This window comes from Anas acuta, chromosome Z, assembly GCF_963932015.1.
Source record: "Anas acuta chromosome Z, bAnaAcu1.1, whole genome shotgun sequence".
Taxonomy (NCBI): domain Eukaryota; kingdom Metazoa; phylum Chordata; class Aves; order Anseriformes; family Anatidae; genus Anas; species Anas acuta.
The window spans coordinates 33,904,325-33,923,171 of NC_089017.1; the positions used below are offsets into that span (position 1 = coordinate 33,904,325).

At 37.2% G+C, this 18,847-nt stretch overlaps 1 protein-coding gene across 4 annotated transcripts; it reads left to right on the plus strand.

Moving 5' to 3' along the window:
• The first annotated feature begins 92 nt into the window (after positions 1-92).
• Positions 93-17,313, plus strand: ABHD17B (abhydrolase domain containing 17B, depalmitoylase). 4 transcript variants are annotated; one of them, XM_068666809.1, is made up of 5 exons: positions 93-382; positions 1,400-1,472; positions 5,784-6,258; positions 14,706-14,885; positions 15,760-17,313. In XM_068666809.1, the coding sequence occupies exons 3-5, from the start codon at positions 5,792-5,794 to the stop codon at positions 15,977-15,979; spliced, it is 867 nt and encodes a 288-aa protein (XP_068522910.1). In that variant the 5' UTR covers positions 93-382; positions 1,400-1,472; positions 5,784-5,791; the 3' UTR covers positions 15,980-17,313. The 4 variants fall into 4 exon arrangements, with proteins under 4 accessions (XP_068522910.1, XP_068522908.1, XP_068522907.1 ...); XM_068666807.1 differs by lacking the exon at positions 1,400-1,472 and adding an exon at positions 3,616-3,820; XM_068666806.1 differs by lacking the exon at positions 1,400-1,472 and having other exon boundaries at positions 94-382.
• Positions 17,314-18,847: the final 1,534 nt, after the last annotated feature.

Sequence of the window (18,847 nt, forward strand, 5' to 3'; positions counted from 1 at the left end):
TCCCCGCCCACCCCCGCGCGGGCGGGGCGGCGGCGGCGGGGGGCCGCGCGGCGGGCGGCGCTCCCATTGGCTGTCGGCGCGGCCGGCCCCGCCCCCTCCCCCTCCCGCCGCCCCCTCCGTGGTGCAGGCGCTCGGCGGGGCGACGGCGGCGCCGCTCCCTTAGGCCGCGCCGCCACCGGGGCAGGGGCCTCCGCCGGCACCGCGCCGCTGACGGTTGTGACGGTTGAGCCAGCCGCCGAGCCGTTACCCGGCACCAACCGACGCCCCCCCCCCCCCCCCCTCCTCCTCCTCCTCCTCCTCCTCCTCCTCCTCCTCCTCCTCCTCCCGGCGGCGGCGGTTGGGGGCCGCCGGACGGGGGCTGAGGGCTGAGGGCCCGCCGCAGGTAGGCTGAGGGGGGTCGGGGCTGAGGCGCGGCGCGGCGGGGCTGGGGGTGGAGGGGGGGGCTCGGTGCTGCCCACCCCCAACCCGCCCAGCACCGGCTCGGCGGCGGTGTGAGGGCAGCGCCGCGGCGTTATGTAACGCGCCCCGGTCCCGCCGCTCGCCCCGAGCACGGGCACTTGAGGTGCGCAGCGGGAGAGAGGCAGAAAGCGTCTGGGCTGCCGCCCCTGCGGGAGCGCCGCAGCTGCTGGGTCTGCGTCCTTTCAGCCTTCGAAGCCAGGCGGCTCCAGAGCCAAGCCTTGGTGCTGTCAGCCTGCCCCGATTGTGTACAGGTTGTAATTTGCTCCGAGGTGTATTTGGAAGCTTAAAGCGCTACCTCCGTGTGTTTGTGGTGTTTCTTTCTTCCTATTACTGGATAGACTTCCTCTGTGCTCTTTTCCGGACCCACCGCGCCTACTCTCCTAATAATTCTATGACTTTAATCGTTTTACTTAGTACTTACTCGGATACTTACTTACTTTACACTAAATACTTTGTTTCTTCAGCAGATAACCTAGTATTCCTGCCCTTCTGTACCATGACAACACAATGCAGATGTTGAAACAAATATTAGAGTTTCAGTAGCGGTTTGACCTCAGGATCTTGCTGCATTGTGCTCAGTGAACATGCGAGGGGAAACTACATTAAAGTTTCTTATTTCAGCGGTGTATAATGAAAAATTATTATTTATAAAAACAAAACCCCACAACATGAATATCTTGCCTGTTAGACAGTTAGAACAACACTAAGATTTACAAACTGGCAGCAGTATTTACGAGTTTGACTTTGTTCTTTTGAATAGTTCTTATGAAATAAGTAATTTAATTTAAATACATGATTGGAATAATTTATATTTAATGTAAATACAAGATTTCTAGATAAGTGTTTGCAAGGGTTGGGCTTTCAAGGCTAAGCTACTAATATGTAGTGAAGTACTTAGAGATGTGAATAATAGAAGTCACTCTGTTGTTATGATTTGCAGAGGGAGGAGGACAGGAATAATTGCTTATAGGAAAGAACTATGTCTGTGTTATCCTAGGAATCACAATATAAATATAAGTATTTGAGGTGTTCTTTCACGTTGGATGAATTTTCCCCCGTCTGCTGTCAGCCTTAATCATAAGGTTAATTGCTGAAGAATGGATTAAAACTACTGCCTGTAGGCAGTTTTAAATTTGCCATTTTGTATGTTACTTTTTTATTCATGAGAGAGTTAGATAAATTTGATAAAATGATCTCTTTCTTTTAAATGCTGTCTCATAAAGGGTGGTTGATGCCGCTTGAGTTACCTTTGTTTCTTTGTCTTAAAGCAATAGTAAAAGTTAATGCATTACAGTTTTGTTTTGTTTTTTTTTCCCACTCATTTTTTTTTCCTACTTATGTAAAGTAAAACAAAATTCTGTACGGTTCTGAAGGGTATATACATTTCTCATACTATATTCTTTTTGTTGTTAGTAATCTTATAAGGGACTGCATTTGAAGAGCAGCACTGACATCTCTATTACTGAAATAACAAACAGAAGGTGAAATTGTTATGTTGTTAGGATGTGTTGATCTTTGCTTTGGAGATTCTACTGTAATAAGGGCAGAGTTTTACATCATACAAGCTTAAAAGGTGTTAGATTATAACCTAGCTCTTCACTAAGTATCTTAGAGCCCCATTAAAATTACTCATCTGTATTTGTGGAACTGTATGCTTGAGGTAATTTGTGGTGGGCGTTGTTTTTGCCCCAGTTTTAGTAACAGTGCAGATAAAGCATACGTCAAGCCTGTTTGTTATTAGACTGATTTTTAATCGGTTTCACTTATGATACTTTGTTCACATTCCATAAATTTTAGTTTACACTTAAAATAGACATTTTAGACTGAACTATATGTCTATTAATAAGACTCTTGAACCCCAAGTGGGAAATCTGAACTGCTTTTACCAAGCAATGCTAATTAATGATTTACTTATGACTTTTTAAAATTGTATCTTAATTTCTGGTTGGGTAAGTCACTAGAAAATCATGTTATGTGTTTTCCCAGCCTTTCAATTAAAAAAAAGAAAAAAACCTCCAAACTTTAGGTTTAATCCCTTCCCTGAAGTATCTCAGCGGTATACCTTTTGAGAAAAGACAGTGCCTGTTCTAATTGAAGTGAAATTATGACATCTTGTGCATAACTACTAGGCTGAAATGCTGATTCAGTTGTACTTCTAAACAATGATATCAGAATTACACTATGCACCCTGGGGACTCTCTCACATCCTGGTTCCATTCCAGATCCGGACGTTAAGAACACACTCATGTGAATACAATGAATGACAAACCAGTTCCAGTATAATGAAAACATTGTTTGCATTTAGCTGAAGGTATCCTCCTGAGGAAGTTCAGTAGGTGTTTTGTGACAGATTTGTTCGGCTAGTGATGCTAGGGATCTCCTGCTTTTTAGGTCTTCAAAGTGGAGAAAAACAGCAAGTAGTTCTTTTAAAGAAAAGGTTGTTGCTAGCCATGGCTTAGGTGGAAAATAACTTGGGAATAAGAATCTCTAGTTTCAGTAAAGATAGTTCCCATTGGATTAAATGGTTGTTACGTGAAGTCTACACTGCTGTCTAGTACAGGAGAGAAGTAATACTTAAGCCATATTGTTCAGTATAAGTCATTTGCCATATGTGGCTGCAGCCCATTTTTAGCACATTTAAGCTATCTTGGGGCACAGTACCACCTCAGCTGATTAACTGCAGTTACTGCAGTAATGTGAATTCCACAGGCCAGCTTCCAGTCTCTTGAAATGACTGTGACAAATAGCAAATATTTTCTGAGTGAAATCATATTTGTAGTGTTGCTGGGCTGTTTATAGTTATAAATAATGTAAATGCCTGTTTTAATTCTTTCTGACAAGTCGATCGGGAAGCTAGTAAGAAATTTTATGTCTGTTATTTTATGCTAGAATAGAATTATAATTCTTTAGGTTGGAAAAGACCTCCAAGATCAACTGTCCTGGGCACAAAAGGCCTTTTTTTTTTTTTTTTTTTTTTCACTTAAACTGTATTTTCTAGCTTTGGCCTTCAGCTTCTCTGAAAAGATGGGAAAATTTACTCAATCAATAGTTTTTGATAGAAATAGAAGTGTAATTAAATACTGGACTATGGATGGTACTTGGAAAAAAAATCCTGTTGAGGTGTTACAGCAGTTTCTCTAACTTGTTTCTCTACAGCATGTTCTCATGTGGACATGAACTTTCTGATTAGAGGTGAAAAAAGTGTCTCCCTTGGTGCTTACAGCTGTAACAGACATAAAGCAGGAACAAACTTTGGGGCTGCTCTTTTGCATAAGACGATCTAAGCCTTTTGCGAATCCCTGGACCTCTTCAGTAGATCTCTTCCACTTGTCCTGTCTTGCAGATTGAAATTAATGTCCAGGTAATCTCACTTGAAAGGGAACAGATGAGCTATTACAAGTTTGAGTGACTACTCTTGCAGATTGCATAAATACATGAGGCTGTTGTTTCTTTAGCTGGCAAGTCATTTACTCAGGATTTGTTACTTGAGAGAAAATCTGCCTTTTTATGGGAGGCAGTGGCCCCTTTCTGCTGTCTCCTCTAAACTGGTAGTGTTGGTCACCCATGTCTAAATCTGATTTCCCTCCGTTTTGCAGAAAACTAGAGACTGGGAGTGAAAGCACTTGACTGTACCAGTTCTGGCAAATAAACTTTTTTATGCCATACAAAGGGCAATAGCATTCCAAGAATGCTCGTGTTGCATATTAGACTGTATTGCTGTGCTTGCTTACTACTATAAAAGTATATTTATGTGGCATTTATGCAGCAGTATACAGTCAGTCTATACCAAATGGAATAGACGCATCCAAAATAAGGCTAATTGCTCAGTGATCTATATTGAAAAGTTCTTACAGTAGTGCTCTGTGAAGCTTTGCAAAAGAGAAACATACAGGCATGAAGACTATGCTTGTATAGAAGTCAGAGAACAAACTTTGAAATGTGATTTTAATATTGCCAGATACTGTAGTTAGCAGAAAGAGATTTTATTTTATTTTTGGTTTCCACAAGTATTTCTGAAACTGTGTAGGAACGTGGACATCAAAAGCTAATTTTTGTTGTTGTTGTTCCTGTTTTTATGTTTGGATCTAGCAGTTGAAACTGGTACATGAAACTGTAAGAGTGTTCCTGTTTGCATGACCTCGTAGGAACTGAGCATGAGATGTGGTAGAGTTGGGATGCAAAAGTTTTTGTTTTTCTTTTCAAGTTCATATGAAACATCAGATGCCTTCACGCTAGGAAAGTAAATACTTATCGTAGGTGTGCTGGTGTCCAGCATGGTTACAGGCAGATTACATCACCCCTCTTACCTCTGAGGAAAAAGTACTGTCACAACCAAGGATTCTTTTCCTCTTCCTTCTCCCTGTTGTTATCTCAGTGCTTGTTTTTCAGAGCAGCTGTGTCTTTAACTACCTTGCTTTAGGTCTGTGTGTTTACTTTTTTGGTCTTTTTCAACCTCCCTCCTCTCCCCTTCCTACTCAGTTAATCAGTGCTTTAAATTGTTAGTATAGACTATGTAGATTTGCCAAGTATCCATGTTAGAGCATTTGGTTTAAAATGTTTTTGCTAAAGCATAGAATAAAAGCAGTTGTATCATTCAGGTGGATAATATAATCCCAATTCCAAATCACAAAAATGTGCAAGAAGGGAAAACTAAGCCAAAAATTTATTTGAACAGTGTGGAAACATTGGTGTCAGCCAGCACAGAGCTAGGCTGGATTTTAGTGGACTGAAAGTCTGAGTGCTTACTATGCAGGTAGAAGCATCTAATTTTGCCTCCTGAAGTTTTGGCCTTCACACACCTTTTCTACTGCTGATACCGCCTGCAGGAGCCCATAACTCATCATGACAGTGTATTCCCAGTATTTGGACAATGTGGTAGCAATTCTTGGCTATAGAGACCTGCATGGTCTTAGTATCCTGCAAACACTGCAATGTATTTTAATTGCTCTTTCTAACATATATTTGTCAAGGGGATGAAATCTTCTGTTACTGCCTGAAGGTGAGGGACTTCATTTCCTCAAAAGAAAATCTAAAACTCATGCATGTTCTTGCCTTGGGTAGTCATATCTTAGCTTTAATATCTGGCTGGAGTTTAGAGTTATCATTCTTCTTTAATAATATGCTCATCCTAAACTAGCTAATATTATCAAATAAGCTATTGTGTAGAAATTTGCTTACATATTTAAATCTGTGCTGTGTTTAAATGTTTCCACTAAAATTATGTGTTATTTTCGTGAGAGGTTAAGTTTACATTTTCCATTATTTTTTTCTTTTTATACAGGATTATAACTAGAAACTGATACAATTCTCTCTTCCTGTTTCAGACTAGAAGATGAATAATCTTTCCTTTAGTGAACTGTGTTGCCTCTTCTGTTGTCCGCCATGCCCAGGGAAAATCGCCTCCAAACTGGCATTCTTACCTCCTGATCCCACGTACACACTGATGTGTGATGAAAGTGGTAGTCGCTGGACTTTGCATCTCTCAGAGCGAGCAGACTGGCAATATTCTTCAAGAGAAAAAGATGCCATTGAGTGTTTCATGACTAGAACGAGTAAGGGTAACAGGATTGCCTGTATGTTTGTGCGTTGCTCGCCTAACGCCAAGTATACTTTGCTCTTCTCTCATGGAAATGCTGTTGACTTAGGTCAGATGAGCAGCTTTTATATAGGACTGGGTTCACGGATTAATTGCAACATATTTTCATATGATTATTCTGGATATGGTGCAAGTTCTGGGAAGCCAACAGAGAAGAATCTGTATGCTGACATTGATGCTGCTTGGGTGGCTCTTAGGACAAGGTAAGACACTAGTTGCCATGTTTATTTTCTAGCACTCTTTCTAAATGGTTGTACTTAATCTGCCTTAATGTATTTATATCAAAGCTGATTGGTGGCGTCTTATACCAAAGTCTTTGCCAGTATTGAGCAGGATTGGTGTATGGTGCTGATGATACTACAGAGAGTGAAGTGGGATGAAATTTAATAAGATATCATTCAGCCTTACTTGAATAATAAGAAGATAGCATTTATTATCATAGCTTGGGATCTCCTTAGCTGGAAATCTTAGAGAAGAAAAACCTATAATAATCTTCCCAGTAACAGAGCCACTGGTATGACGTGGGTGATAGAATATGCAAATTTTTTTTTCTGATACTTAAAGGTCTTCATAGTGTTCAGACCCCATTTGTTTCAGAATTCAGACTAGCAGCTACAGCCTTTCCAAAAGATATTAAGCTACCCTAGCAAAATATGATGTCTGAGAGAGTTTGTAATTGATCTGCATAAATACCTTTATAGTGGGAACAAAAAAAAAAAAACAAGAAGTTCATCAGTGCTGTTAGCTCAAATAAGTTCAAGAAAAAAAAAATCTGAGCTAGAAGGATGTTGTTTCCAAAGTTTCTGTTTTATGCCTCTGGTTTTGGGGGGGGGGGGGGAAGTAGTAAGACAAAATACTGTGGATGTATTCTCTGATTATAGTTAGGAGTCCCAGGTATAAAGTATGTGCAGCACTGAATGTCTGCTGCTTAAATTTGAGAGCATTTTCTAATCATGGTTTGTTCAGTTTAAAGCAAAACTCTTACTGTGTTATGAGTACCCAAGTGACAAAAATATATGTGAAAATACTTTGTAATGTTCACCAAAAAGAATCCCATTATATTGTGTATATAATACACCAGAGAGCTGTGGAAAAACTGAATTCAATATAGTGCAGCCTATTATAGTTCAATCATCATAACCTGACTATGCTGTTTAATAATAAAATATCAGGGATATAAATTAGGCAAGTGTAGATTCTGTAAATCCTGTGAATTGGTAGTTGTCGTGGTGAATTTAAAACTCAATTTAATAATAACTGTTTCCCTATTATTTTGGAGGGTTTTATCCTTTTTCAGAGTTCTAAGTAGTTATTTTCTCTTGCATTTCTTTTACGTTATGAAAGGTAATTTTAATGTTATTTGTCCTGTTAAAGAAGTGTATTTCATTCATAGATTAAAGAAGGAACGCTTACCATGAGCCTCATACATGTACAAACGGATAGGATGGCTATTCAGCCTTGTATTCTAAAACATCTGTATTGTCTTATCATATTTCTTTTTGGCATTTCTTTTTATTATAGAGGAATGTTGAGACTTAACTAGACATCTGCTTGGTAAGCCAAGAGCTGCAACAGGTGCTCTAGTGACTGTTCTGTAGTTGATGGGTGATCTGGAAGACAGCCACTTGATGAAATACCCAGTAGCAATGACCAAAATATAATGTGGTCTGTGGACAATGCTGAAGAAGGTCTGAATTGTTCAAGCATATTGGAAGAATGGAGACCTAGATGATGAAACTTAATCATTTGCTTTGAAGTTTCTAAGGTCTTTTTTTTCTAATTCGGAATGATCATCTCCATCTGCATTCTCACCACTTCATCCCCTAATAATTTCTTCATGAAAACCTAAGATGAATTGTGATAGCAAGTTGAATTCTTCCCTCCATCCTTAACTTATATCTTCTCTAACCAAATAAAATTAAGGTTCATAATAATATCCCATCTGAATACATCCTTTGCTGAACAGCCATTGAGGCTGTTGAGCCATATGTCTCTACATACATGTTCTATTTGCTTTTCCACCTGCTATTTGGAAATGACCTCACCTCAAGCTTATTTGCTGCCTGTGTGTTTTGTTTTTTTTTTCTATGTCTAAACTTCTTGTACTAACCCCCCTGTAGAAATAATGTAGGGTTTTTAAAGCTTGGGTTGGTCTAGCTAATTTCCATTCATTAAAAAGTGGTTGGTATTACTTGTTTCCACTGAGCTGCTTTCAACAACTTTCCAACTGGCAGTCCTGGTCTTGCTTTTGTATTTGAATGGAACAGGGCAAAGTTCAGCACACGACTCTGGACATACTGTCTCATAGAGGATGGTTACCTTTCCATGGTATTCTTTTAAGCCCTGAGATGGTGCTCAGCTGCACTAAAATACTTGATAAATATCTGGACCAGAGACCTTTGAGCGTTTGCTGCAGCATTGATTTACTTTTCTAGTGTAGCCGGTTTTGTCAGCGTTGCACTGGCACCGTCTTTAATGTTTTATAAAGTTCATGTTCTTTAAAAACAAATTACTCTATGGATTGTTTGTCAGATAGATGTAAGTATAGCTGTAATTCCTTTGAAAGTCATGTTGATAGAAAGAGAGAGGAAGGGATCCTGGACTTAAAAACAGTGTCTCATAGATCATGTGGTATGACAAAAAATGGAATGAAGAATTTGTGTCTGCTGGAGGTTGATCACAGCCACCCACAGCTCCCTCTGTTACCTTTTTTGAGAAATGGGGTCCCAGAACCCAGTATTGAAAGGTGTTTCTGGGCTTATTGAAATGTTCACGTGGCTGTCATTTCTACAGTTAATGCAGATGCTTGTGGTAGAGACACGTTAGTGTTAAGTTATATCTTGGAATAACAATCCTGATTGTCCTTCCTGCAAATTGGCACAACTTTCCTGTGGTGATTGGACATAAGCTGGAAATGGTCTGTGAAGTAATATTCAGGGTGATACTGAGATTACCACAAAATCATTTTCTTAAAAGTGGTTGCTGTAAGGGAATGTCAACATTATCGTTCTTGTAGGTGAATAAAGAGAGCTATTTTGGTACCATATCTGAAGAGGAAAACAGTAGATGCAGATTCTGAATTGTCCTTATTCCTTACCTGCTTTTAGTATTTTAATAGGACTCAGTAGATGTAAGTGACTATACCTGTGACTGCTGACTGTGGAAGATGGCAAGGTGATTCATTGGCATCGTGTTTGGGAAAGATGCACGCTGTTACATATTCATATGCATGGCACTATGTAAAAGCTGCAAGTGAGGACATTCTTTTTCTGACTGTCATAGCTACAAAGTGTTGAAATTCCAGTAGTCATTCTGGGATACGCCTATTTTCTGCTGCCCTGGACTCTGAAGGCCTTTGATGACACTGTAGGAAGGGTGGAAAGGTTTAACGAGCCTCAGGCAAATGCAGGGCAAGTGGCGCTCATTCAGAAATCTGAAGAGTTGCCAGAGTAGTCTCATGACCAGATTTAACTTTGAGAAGCCAAGCAGCCTTGGCATTGTTGCTTACCATGGGCTGCACAATGTTTGAAAAACTGCAGGATCTCACTGTCAGGCTGATGTGTCAGTGACAGAACATCTACAGTATGAACATAATTTTAGTCTATTTTGATGTTGGCTGAAAAGTGTTTTTTTAAGAGTTCACAGATTACATTGTTCATTCAAAAGTAGCTTTCTTTTATGCTAGGAGATGGGGTATTGCTTTCTGGTGCCTAAACTTTAAATATTTGGAGAGAGATTGAGTTTTTATTTAAATTGGTAGGGAAATGTAGCCTTAACTTATTGTGAAAAGAAATCTTGCCAATAAAACAAATGTACTAGCAGCATTGTAAGGTTTAAGAAAGTCCAAACCATCATGGAAGAGGCAAAGGATTTGTGGCTTGTTGATTACTACATGCATGGTTAGTGGATGTGCCCCTCTTAAAACATACCTTCTTCTTTCTGACAATGTTGCATGTTGTATACACAGAAGGGTGCACCTGAGTTGAGGAAGAACTATAAGCAACATTCCAGGCCATGAATGAAATTCATGTGATAGTTAAAGGTGTGGAAGATGTTTATCCTTCATGTTCTACAATTTGCAGCTGTAATTTCATGTGTTATATGAATGATGACAAAAGGTTCTGAAATGTGCATTTAAAACTCCCTCAGGATGTTCCTCTTTATTCCCTGTGCCCCAAGCACTGCTGTTAGTTGGTTAAAACTGTGTGTTGCAATAGCTTCACAACAGTAGCTTCTTAAGAGCATCTATTGCACCTCTCTAGTAGTATGAATCTGAGAGATACTATCGTAGATCTACCCTTTTAAGGGAGATTGTAGTGACACCTTATTTTATATTGTAAAGGGAGCAAGTCTTCCAGATAAACAGTTTGTTTATCTAGATAAATAGTTTGAGGTAATAAGATAAACTGCTTTCTGTCTCCATCAGATGTATCAGATGAAAAATGGCAGTCACTCTAAGGGCCCACAAACCATACTATGGTAATTTCAGCTGGGTTTGGATTGTTAAAGGCAACTAAAGTCTTAAAAACAAAACCAAAACAAACTAATAACAAAAACACACACACACACAAATAAATACACATACAAAAAATCACTACAGCCAGATGTGACTTTTACTGTTCGCATGTAATGGTAATATTTATATTCAATAAAAAGGAAAATAGTAAGTGTAATATGGCTTGTTGCTTAAGATGTAGAAAAGGTCTTATTTACGGAGACAAAAATGTAAAGGAAATGGAAAAGGAGTTTCTGCTACGGCATATTGTGAAGGTAGTCACAAAGGAGGAAAAAGAAATATTTGTGTGCAGTTTAGTACAACAGAAGAACACTAGTTCTTCTTTCCCTGCCAGAAGGTGAAAAGATCAGGAAGGAATGTTCAGAGTTGCCTCTATTACAAGACCCCATCAATATCTGATCAGCATATGTAGGCTCCCAGGAGAAATCGCAGGCTTTATCAGTGGCCCTGTGTTAGCTTGGGTGCTAGTACTTGGGAGTGGTGTGATGGTGCAGTTATGGTGGCATTCTTCCTTCTGCCCCTCCTGTGTCATATCACTTCATGTCTGACCCTAAATACAGTTGGCACAAAGGAGCCAAAAAGTAGCTGTCCTCTACTCAGGGATTGTTTCCTAAATCAGCTGGTGAAGCCCAGTAGTGGGCACACTACATGGCTGAAGATACAAATAGGAAAATGGTACTGTCCTCTTTGGCAGTATCTTAGTTTAGTAGTGACATTAACCTGTACCTTTAATGTGGTGAGTGCACAGAAGTTTGAGTACTTAGACTCTGTGTGAATGCTAGCAAGCTTTTGTCAGCAGAGGTATGTTTACTTTTACATTCTACATTAACTTGAAGAGCAGTATTTACATGTTTTCCATGCAGGGAACCCTTAGGTGCGTAAACATAAAGAAAGGATGAATCAGATGTTGAAAAGAATTGAAATTTCACTTACTGTGGGAACGAGAAAAATGTTATAGGCAGCCTTTAAACTGCTGAAAATGTCTAAATTCTATGCCAGATTCAGTCCAGAGTAAATTGTCCCTGACGAATACTGCTTTCTCTGAGAATGTGCATCTGGGCACAGCTACTTTCAGGTTTTTGTTCCAAGGACCATTCAGGTGATCATGGCTACAAATCCCCATATCACTGCCAACAGCAAAACACTGAAGGTCTGACTGTTCTGGCAGAATTTTTCTAGGACTACGTGAACAATCAGTAGTGTTATTGATTTGAGTCACTATTAATCTGACCAATGTAAAATCTTCCAAAGATGCCAACAGCTTTCACAGCATGTCTTTGAGCTCTTGGCACCTGAACAGGTGTTTACAGCCTATTGCTTTGCCCTTCCTAAGGATGAATGGTAATTGTTAGGCACTGTGTAAGAGAAGCACTACTGTCACTTTTTCTTCATCTGACATTTCCTAGTTTGGGAAACCAGGCAAAGCTTTCAATTCATAATTCATAGTAATCACAGAATTATTGAATTAGGAATAGTAAAATTAGTAAATAGTAAAAAATATATATATATATATTTAAATTAGTAATCAAAAATAAGTTTATATTCAAAATATGATTATTTTGAATATATGTATCATTGCAATTTTTATTATTTATATTATTTGTCATATTATTTTTATTATGTATTTATTTATTTATATTTACGTTCGGAATATTCATAAGTCTGAAAGCTTTGAACTACCTCCACCATGATAGGTTTCACTGGCTTTGTTTCCGGACTGTGAAACAAATAGTTTCTGAGGGATGCTCTGAAGGCAGTCTGGCTGTGGTGGAGAAAGCATTTATTGTGTTTACATTAAAGTAAACCTATTCACGGATTACTTCTTGTAGATACTATTTGGATCCATATCCTTCAGCCTAAGGTTAGGTAAAAATAGAGGGAAGAATAAAGACATTGGAGAACATATTCTTCAAAATGTACTTTTACGTTTTGCTTTAAAATTCTGTGCAGTGGTCTGCATATTCTAAAATTTGATATTTGAGGAAATGTGTGATCACTTACAGGGATTTTTGAGAACTGTCATCACACACTCAATGTCATACTAATGCTGTGATGCGTGATTGCATACATACTAATGATGTATTTGAGTTCTGATTGTATGAACTGAAATACAGTATGAAATACTGTATTTTCAGAGTGCACAAATGTGATGAATTAGAGCTGTTGTAACAGTTCCCAGGTGTGTCAGAAGAGATAAAGAAATAGTGAGAGCTGCATCTTGTTTAGGTTTCAAAGCATTAATTCATTGTTTTGTAGCGTGTGTTGGAATTTTAAGAAAGTCTTCATTAATCAGACTGAATATTTAGTGTGCTCCAAGAACTTTTTTGAGCAGATGGTTTGCTGTTGATGTCAGACTGATGATTGAGTCTTAGTGTTTTAGAACTCTTAATCATTAGCAGTGTTCCCTAGAAAGAGTTCCTAGGGTAATCAGCAAATTAAGTAGTCATAGTATAGGTTGAGTCAATGGATGTTTGTGATGATACTTTTACAATTTTTATGTTTTGTTCTTGCAGAACACTAACTCTTCTTTTATTTATTTAATTTTAAGTTGTGAGTAGAGAGGGTTTTAGCCTTAACTTAGAAAGCTAGTGGAGTGCCTAATGAGTTTTGGGGTGCTAATGATTTTTACATTGTTGCTTAGATATAATTTTGTTTTTCTTGATCTTTCTAGATTATCTGTTTATAAGTCAGTGTGTTACCGCCTGTAGTAATACATAACAGACTGTATTGCAGATGTAACATACAGAGCTTTTTTTCTGGCTTATTGAAAAGTACTAACAGATTTTTTTTCTTGGTAATTTGAATATTTTGGTACGTGTGAGAAACATCTTTTTTCTCTAATATTCTTGGGTTTGAGACTTGTAGACCTTTTTTATGTAGTACTGCATAGTTACTATCCAGACGTCCATATTTATAAAATATTGGAATTTTTTCTTTACTTCAATTTTTCTCTCTTCTGGGTGCAAGTAAACCAGTTTGAGAATTCTGTAGGTATGTCTTCTTGTCTGATACAGCTCTCCTGGCTTTTGCAGAAAAGATGCATACATATATTGTAGACGAGGTAATGGTTGCACCTTCCTTAACTTCAACTGAAAACAACAGGTTGTCAGTCCTTTTAGGAATTTTGTCAGTTGGCAGATAACTTATTGTATGCTATTCCATAATGTTGTTAGACTAGTGTAAATCAGCTGAACAGGCTTCTGATAATATGTGAGAACAATGTTTGATTATTTTACATTTTTTGAATGCAGTTCAGTATCTCTTCCTAAGTAAATTCAAACAAAGGTATCTAGATAGACACTCTTCTCCAGTCTGCATCTGTACTAAAAGGACTTTGCTGTTATGTATCAATGTGTAAATAGTTCATTTCTGCCTGGGATGCTATCCTTGCCAGCACAACCATCTGCTTATAGACCATTCCAGTACCATGGTGTTACTTGGCAATCAAACCATCTTCGTATCCTGGTGCATAAAAATGTTTTAATGACTTGAGTGGGTGCTAACTAGATGTTGTACAACTCTTTGGTCAACCTCAGTTACAGAAGAAGTAAAGGTTTTCATCTTACTAGGAGGAGAGCCTGACTTTAACTTTGTAGTGCTTGTTGAATTGTATTAATTGTGAGTTAGCTTAGGTATTTCCTTTGGCTAACCTGCCTGTCAAACTGTGATGAGAAAAGTATCTCAGCTGTTTCAGAGAATGTATAATATTTTGGCCGTTGTCTGTATGGGCATGTATTTCCTATGAAATTGCTGAGTACTCTTACTAGCTTGCAGTTTTTAGCAGATAAAGCCCAACACAACTTTGCAGGTTTGACTGTCATCTACTTGAAGATATAGAGCAAATATGGCTGTAATCAGTTTTCTGTTGTAGCTTGACTGGAGCTAGCAATAAAGGTACTCAGCTAGCATACAATTTCCAACTGCATTCATAAGGCGAAAAATATGCTTTAAATGCAAAGTAAGTCTTTTAAGGTCAGAAATGTTTGAAAATGTACTTCCTTGTTCTTCTACCAGCACCTGTTTCATCCTTTTTAGGAAAGTAGTGTACAGCAATGGTTTGTTTGCTTATTTGTGTAATTGTTCTTAGCTATTTCGTTCTATATGCCATTTTTGTTAATACTTTTGGTCTTTTAGGTACGGAATCCGCCCTGAAAATGTGATTATATATGGTCAAAGTATAGGAACAGTACCATCTGTGGATCTTGCTGCTAGGTATGAAAGTGCTGCTGTAATTCTTCATTCTCCACTGACTTCAGGAATGCGAGTAGCTTTTCCTGATACAAAGAAGACATATTGCTTTGATGCATTCCCAAAGTAAGTAGTTAGATTTTTTTTTTCTGCATGTGTTTTTTTCTATTACAGAAGTTTTATACTAGGGAAACAGGTATTATGTCATTCTCAGAATTTTCTTTCAAAGGCTTAAAAAATAATAATCAGAGTGAATAACAATAATAAGAAATGTTTGATTTGAAGGTGTTTCTAGAACTTTGTCTTCTAGGTTTTTCTCATCTCCAATCATTGCAGTGGGTATCTGTAAAAGAAGTGATTAGTTTTCCTGTGTATGTAACTCCTAATACCACTAATACTAACAAGCAGTTCTCTTCTAGTGAGTTGTTAATCTTACTCTAAAGTCTTTTGCATGTATTTCAAAAATTAGTAAATACAGGAAAAAATAAGTAGACCTTAACTGAAGAAAATTCCTGTCATTTATTTCAGAACTGTGCCATTAGTTGACCATTATGGACTGGTATACTTGGCTCAAGGAATACCTTGAATTTTGAACATTTAACTTGAGACTTTTTCCCCACATATTTAAACATTAGAAGCCAAAATTCTTTCTGTTCTGGCAAGCATGCTTTTTATTGAAAAATTCTGAAGTGGTATTTTCATCAGTTCAATGACTACCTTTTACTGATGTTAAAAATCAGTGAATACCACTTTCAGATGGATTACTCTGTTCTTCAATCATAATAGTTTTCACAAGTATTTTTCCTTCCTGTATAGTTTTACATGGGCTAATGTAAGTATTCCAGGATGTTGATAAGTTTTAATTTTCTGATAATTTAAAAAGCTTTAACATTAAATAGTCAAAACTACAATGTGTAATTAAAAAAGTGAATATGAGTCTCTGGTCCTTGAAAATTTAATAAAACTGATTATGTTCATAGATATAATCTTTTTCTTACAGCATTGACAAAATTTCTAAAATAACGTCTCCTGTGTTAATTATCCATGGGACTGAAGATGAAGTAATTGACTTTTCACATGGCCTAGCATTATTTGAACGTTGCCAGAGACCTGTAGAACCACTGTGGGTAGAAGGAGCGGGCCATAACGATGTGGAGCTCTATGGACAGTACCTTGAAAGATTAAAACAGTTTGTGTCACAGGAACTGGTGAACTTGTAATTTTCTTTGTATATTTACATGCTTTTTAATTTCACTGCAGAACTGCACGCCTTGATACATATATAACATAAAACCTGAAGGTTGTGTTTTCAAATCATGTTGGTTGCCTTCATTAAATGCACAGGTAATGATTTGTCAACATAATTAATGAAGGTTTTAATGCCAGTATTATAAACTGGAATTACACGATCATACAGTCAAGCTTGGCAGTTCATATTACTTTGTGTGTGGTTTTTCTTTTCAGATGTACAAAAAAATCTCAAGGAGTACTGTATGAAATTTTAATTATATAAAATCAAGTGCTGTAAAAGTGTTGCCAAATGCTTTAGCATATTAAAAACAAGTTTATAAATACTTTTTAAACATCTCAAAACGTACTGTGACTTACTCTATTGCACAGGTGTAAATTAAAAACCAGACTTCTAAGCAGTTGTCTTGTAAAAATGCAATAGCCATGAAATTTGAGCAATTACTCATGTAAGTAATAAGAACAAGCAGTCACTGGAAATAACCTGTGCCATATTATGGAGGGAGGGGATCAAAATCTCTTTGCATATATTTCTGAAAGAGATCAAAATCTTTTTGCATATATTTCATATCTTTTGTGGTTAGTTAAATTTTAGTTGTTGTTTTTTTTTTGTTTTCTTTGCTTTTTTTTAACCTGAAAAGGACAAATTTGTCCATGTGTCTTCTCAGCAGTCCTAATCTTGCCAAAATAATATCACAAGTTACCATTGTAACAACATAAATGTCATTCACATAATTTCTACTGAGGCCACTAAGTACTACTTTGAAACCATTAAGGCTTTTAGAACCTAGAAAGCTTTGTGGGCAATGTAGTTTTAAACACTGATTCGTTAGAGATGCAATATTTCAATAGAAAGAACCTGGAAGTTTATCCAACTTTGTAATAAATAATTTGCAACTTTGGAATAGTCTGTTCAGACTTACTTTTGGATGTTTAGTGTAAAATTTTTTTTGGTTTGGGTATTGTATGGAAATCTTACTAATTGGTCCTGGACAGGATGGGAGGAGGGACAAGAAGAGAATGTTGACATTTTTCTATTAATTCATAATAAAATAAACTGTAAGTTGCCTTTCCCTTGAATGCATTTTGCTTGAATAAAACTATGAAAAAATAATGCCATGTAGCCTATTTGTAAACAAAGTAATATTCTGACGATACACACTGTGCTTCTAATTTTAAGGCCTTATGTAGTTTAATTGTTCTACTTGTTTTGTGACTGAGACTATTGTATAATTAAATGTAGCATTAAGTATTGTGAAAACTTTGGTTCGATTATGTTGATTAACAGTAAACAATATTCCACACACTTGCTGTTCTTCATTTCTTTTTTTTTTTTTTTTTTTTTTTTTTTAAGAAATAGCAATAGTTGCTGGTGATAAAATAAGTATCTCCACTTTACTCCAAGAAATCTGAGAAGTAAAACAGTAATCCACTGTTAATAATATTGGCACATTTCTTTTATCATCATCTACTGTTCTGATCACCTTCCTACTCCTGTGCATTATCTTATTTTCTGCTGTCGGCTGCTCAACATACAGCTTTCTTGCTTCAGATTTCTTCATATTCATTATTCTATAATGAATTTAAGTTTAATTTTGAAATCTCCAGTGTCTTCTCTTGTGCTGTCTTGAATATAAACAAATTTAAGCTTGTTCTCGGCTATTTTTTGTTTGCCTTTCTGGTCAAATAGGAATCAGTATGTTCTGAACTTCAAACTAGTACTCAAATACATTAGAGTAGATTTTCACCCCAATCCAATATTGAGTTGGAAATGCTCTTAAATAGTTATGTAAATCAGTTCTATTACATCATACTTTATATACAGTTGATTTTATTTTCTTACTGCCTTTTAGACACTATCTGTGATTTAGATCGAAATACTTTCCCTTAAGTGTTTGAATGCTTGAAGTCTTCAGAGCTTCTTTCAGAAATACATACAAATAAAGATTGGAGAACTCTGAATACTGATACAGAGTGGCTGGTAGTACTACAGATTGCAGGCAAATGATCAAGTGTCATCACAAGATCTGACTGCTGAGAAATATTATGGCACTCTCTAATTGAAAGGACAGAATAGGTGGCCTAGCCACTTTGCTGCTCTTGTTTCTGTTTTGTTGAGGCTGAACAAAAGGCCTGACTAGCACTGTGTTGTCTTCAGTAGATGCAGCTGTGCCAGATTACAGTGGTGAGTAAAGATTCTGGTCTCTTTGGGACCACTTATGCATTGTTAATTACTGCCAGTTTGTTCCAATTTGTATTTTACACCTATATTTTTCAGATAAGTTGTTTACTGAAGGAATTAAAATAGCTTTTATGCACAGCCTAGCTTGTGTTGACAGTTATATTATGACAACAAACATGTGACTGATGTAAAGCAACTCTGAGCTGTTGCAGCTTGGAGGAAAACAGTTGACATGGCAGTTGTCTTGCCTTTAAACCATCATTTTGGTAAGATTGACAATAAGCTGTTGTTTTGTTATAAAAGCAATTGTCTCATGGTACATAAGAGTTGATTCAGCATTCATTAATAGCACAATGTCTTTATTTTACGGAAAATGAAAAGAGCATTGTGAACCATGTAGTCTTATTCTTTTTTTTATTTGTTTAGCCAAATATTTGACAGTAAATTCTTCTTAGTTCTGTAAACCTGGCAAATCACCTTTTAAAAAAACTCTATTTCTATAAACTATGATTACTCACTAAAGGTGTGGTCTTTTGGGGCATGTTTTGAGCCTACGCTATCTCACTCCCAGCCACAGATTTTAAGAAATAAATAACGCCATGATCTCACTTCTGTTTACTGTTCTCATGTGGCAGCAAAGTGCTCTAAGTATATGTTC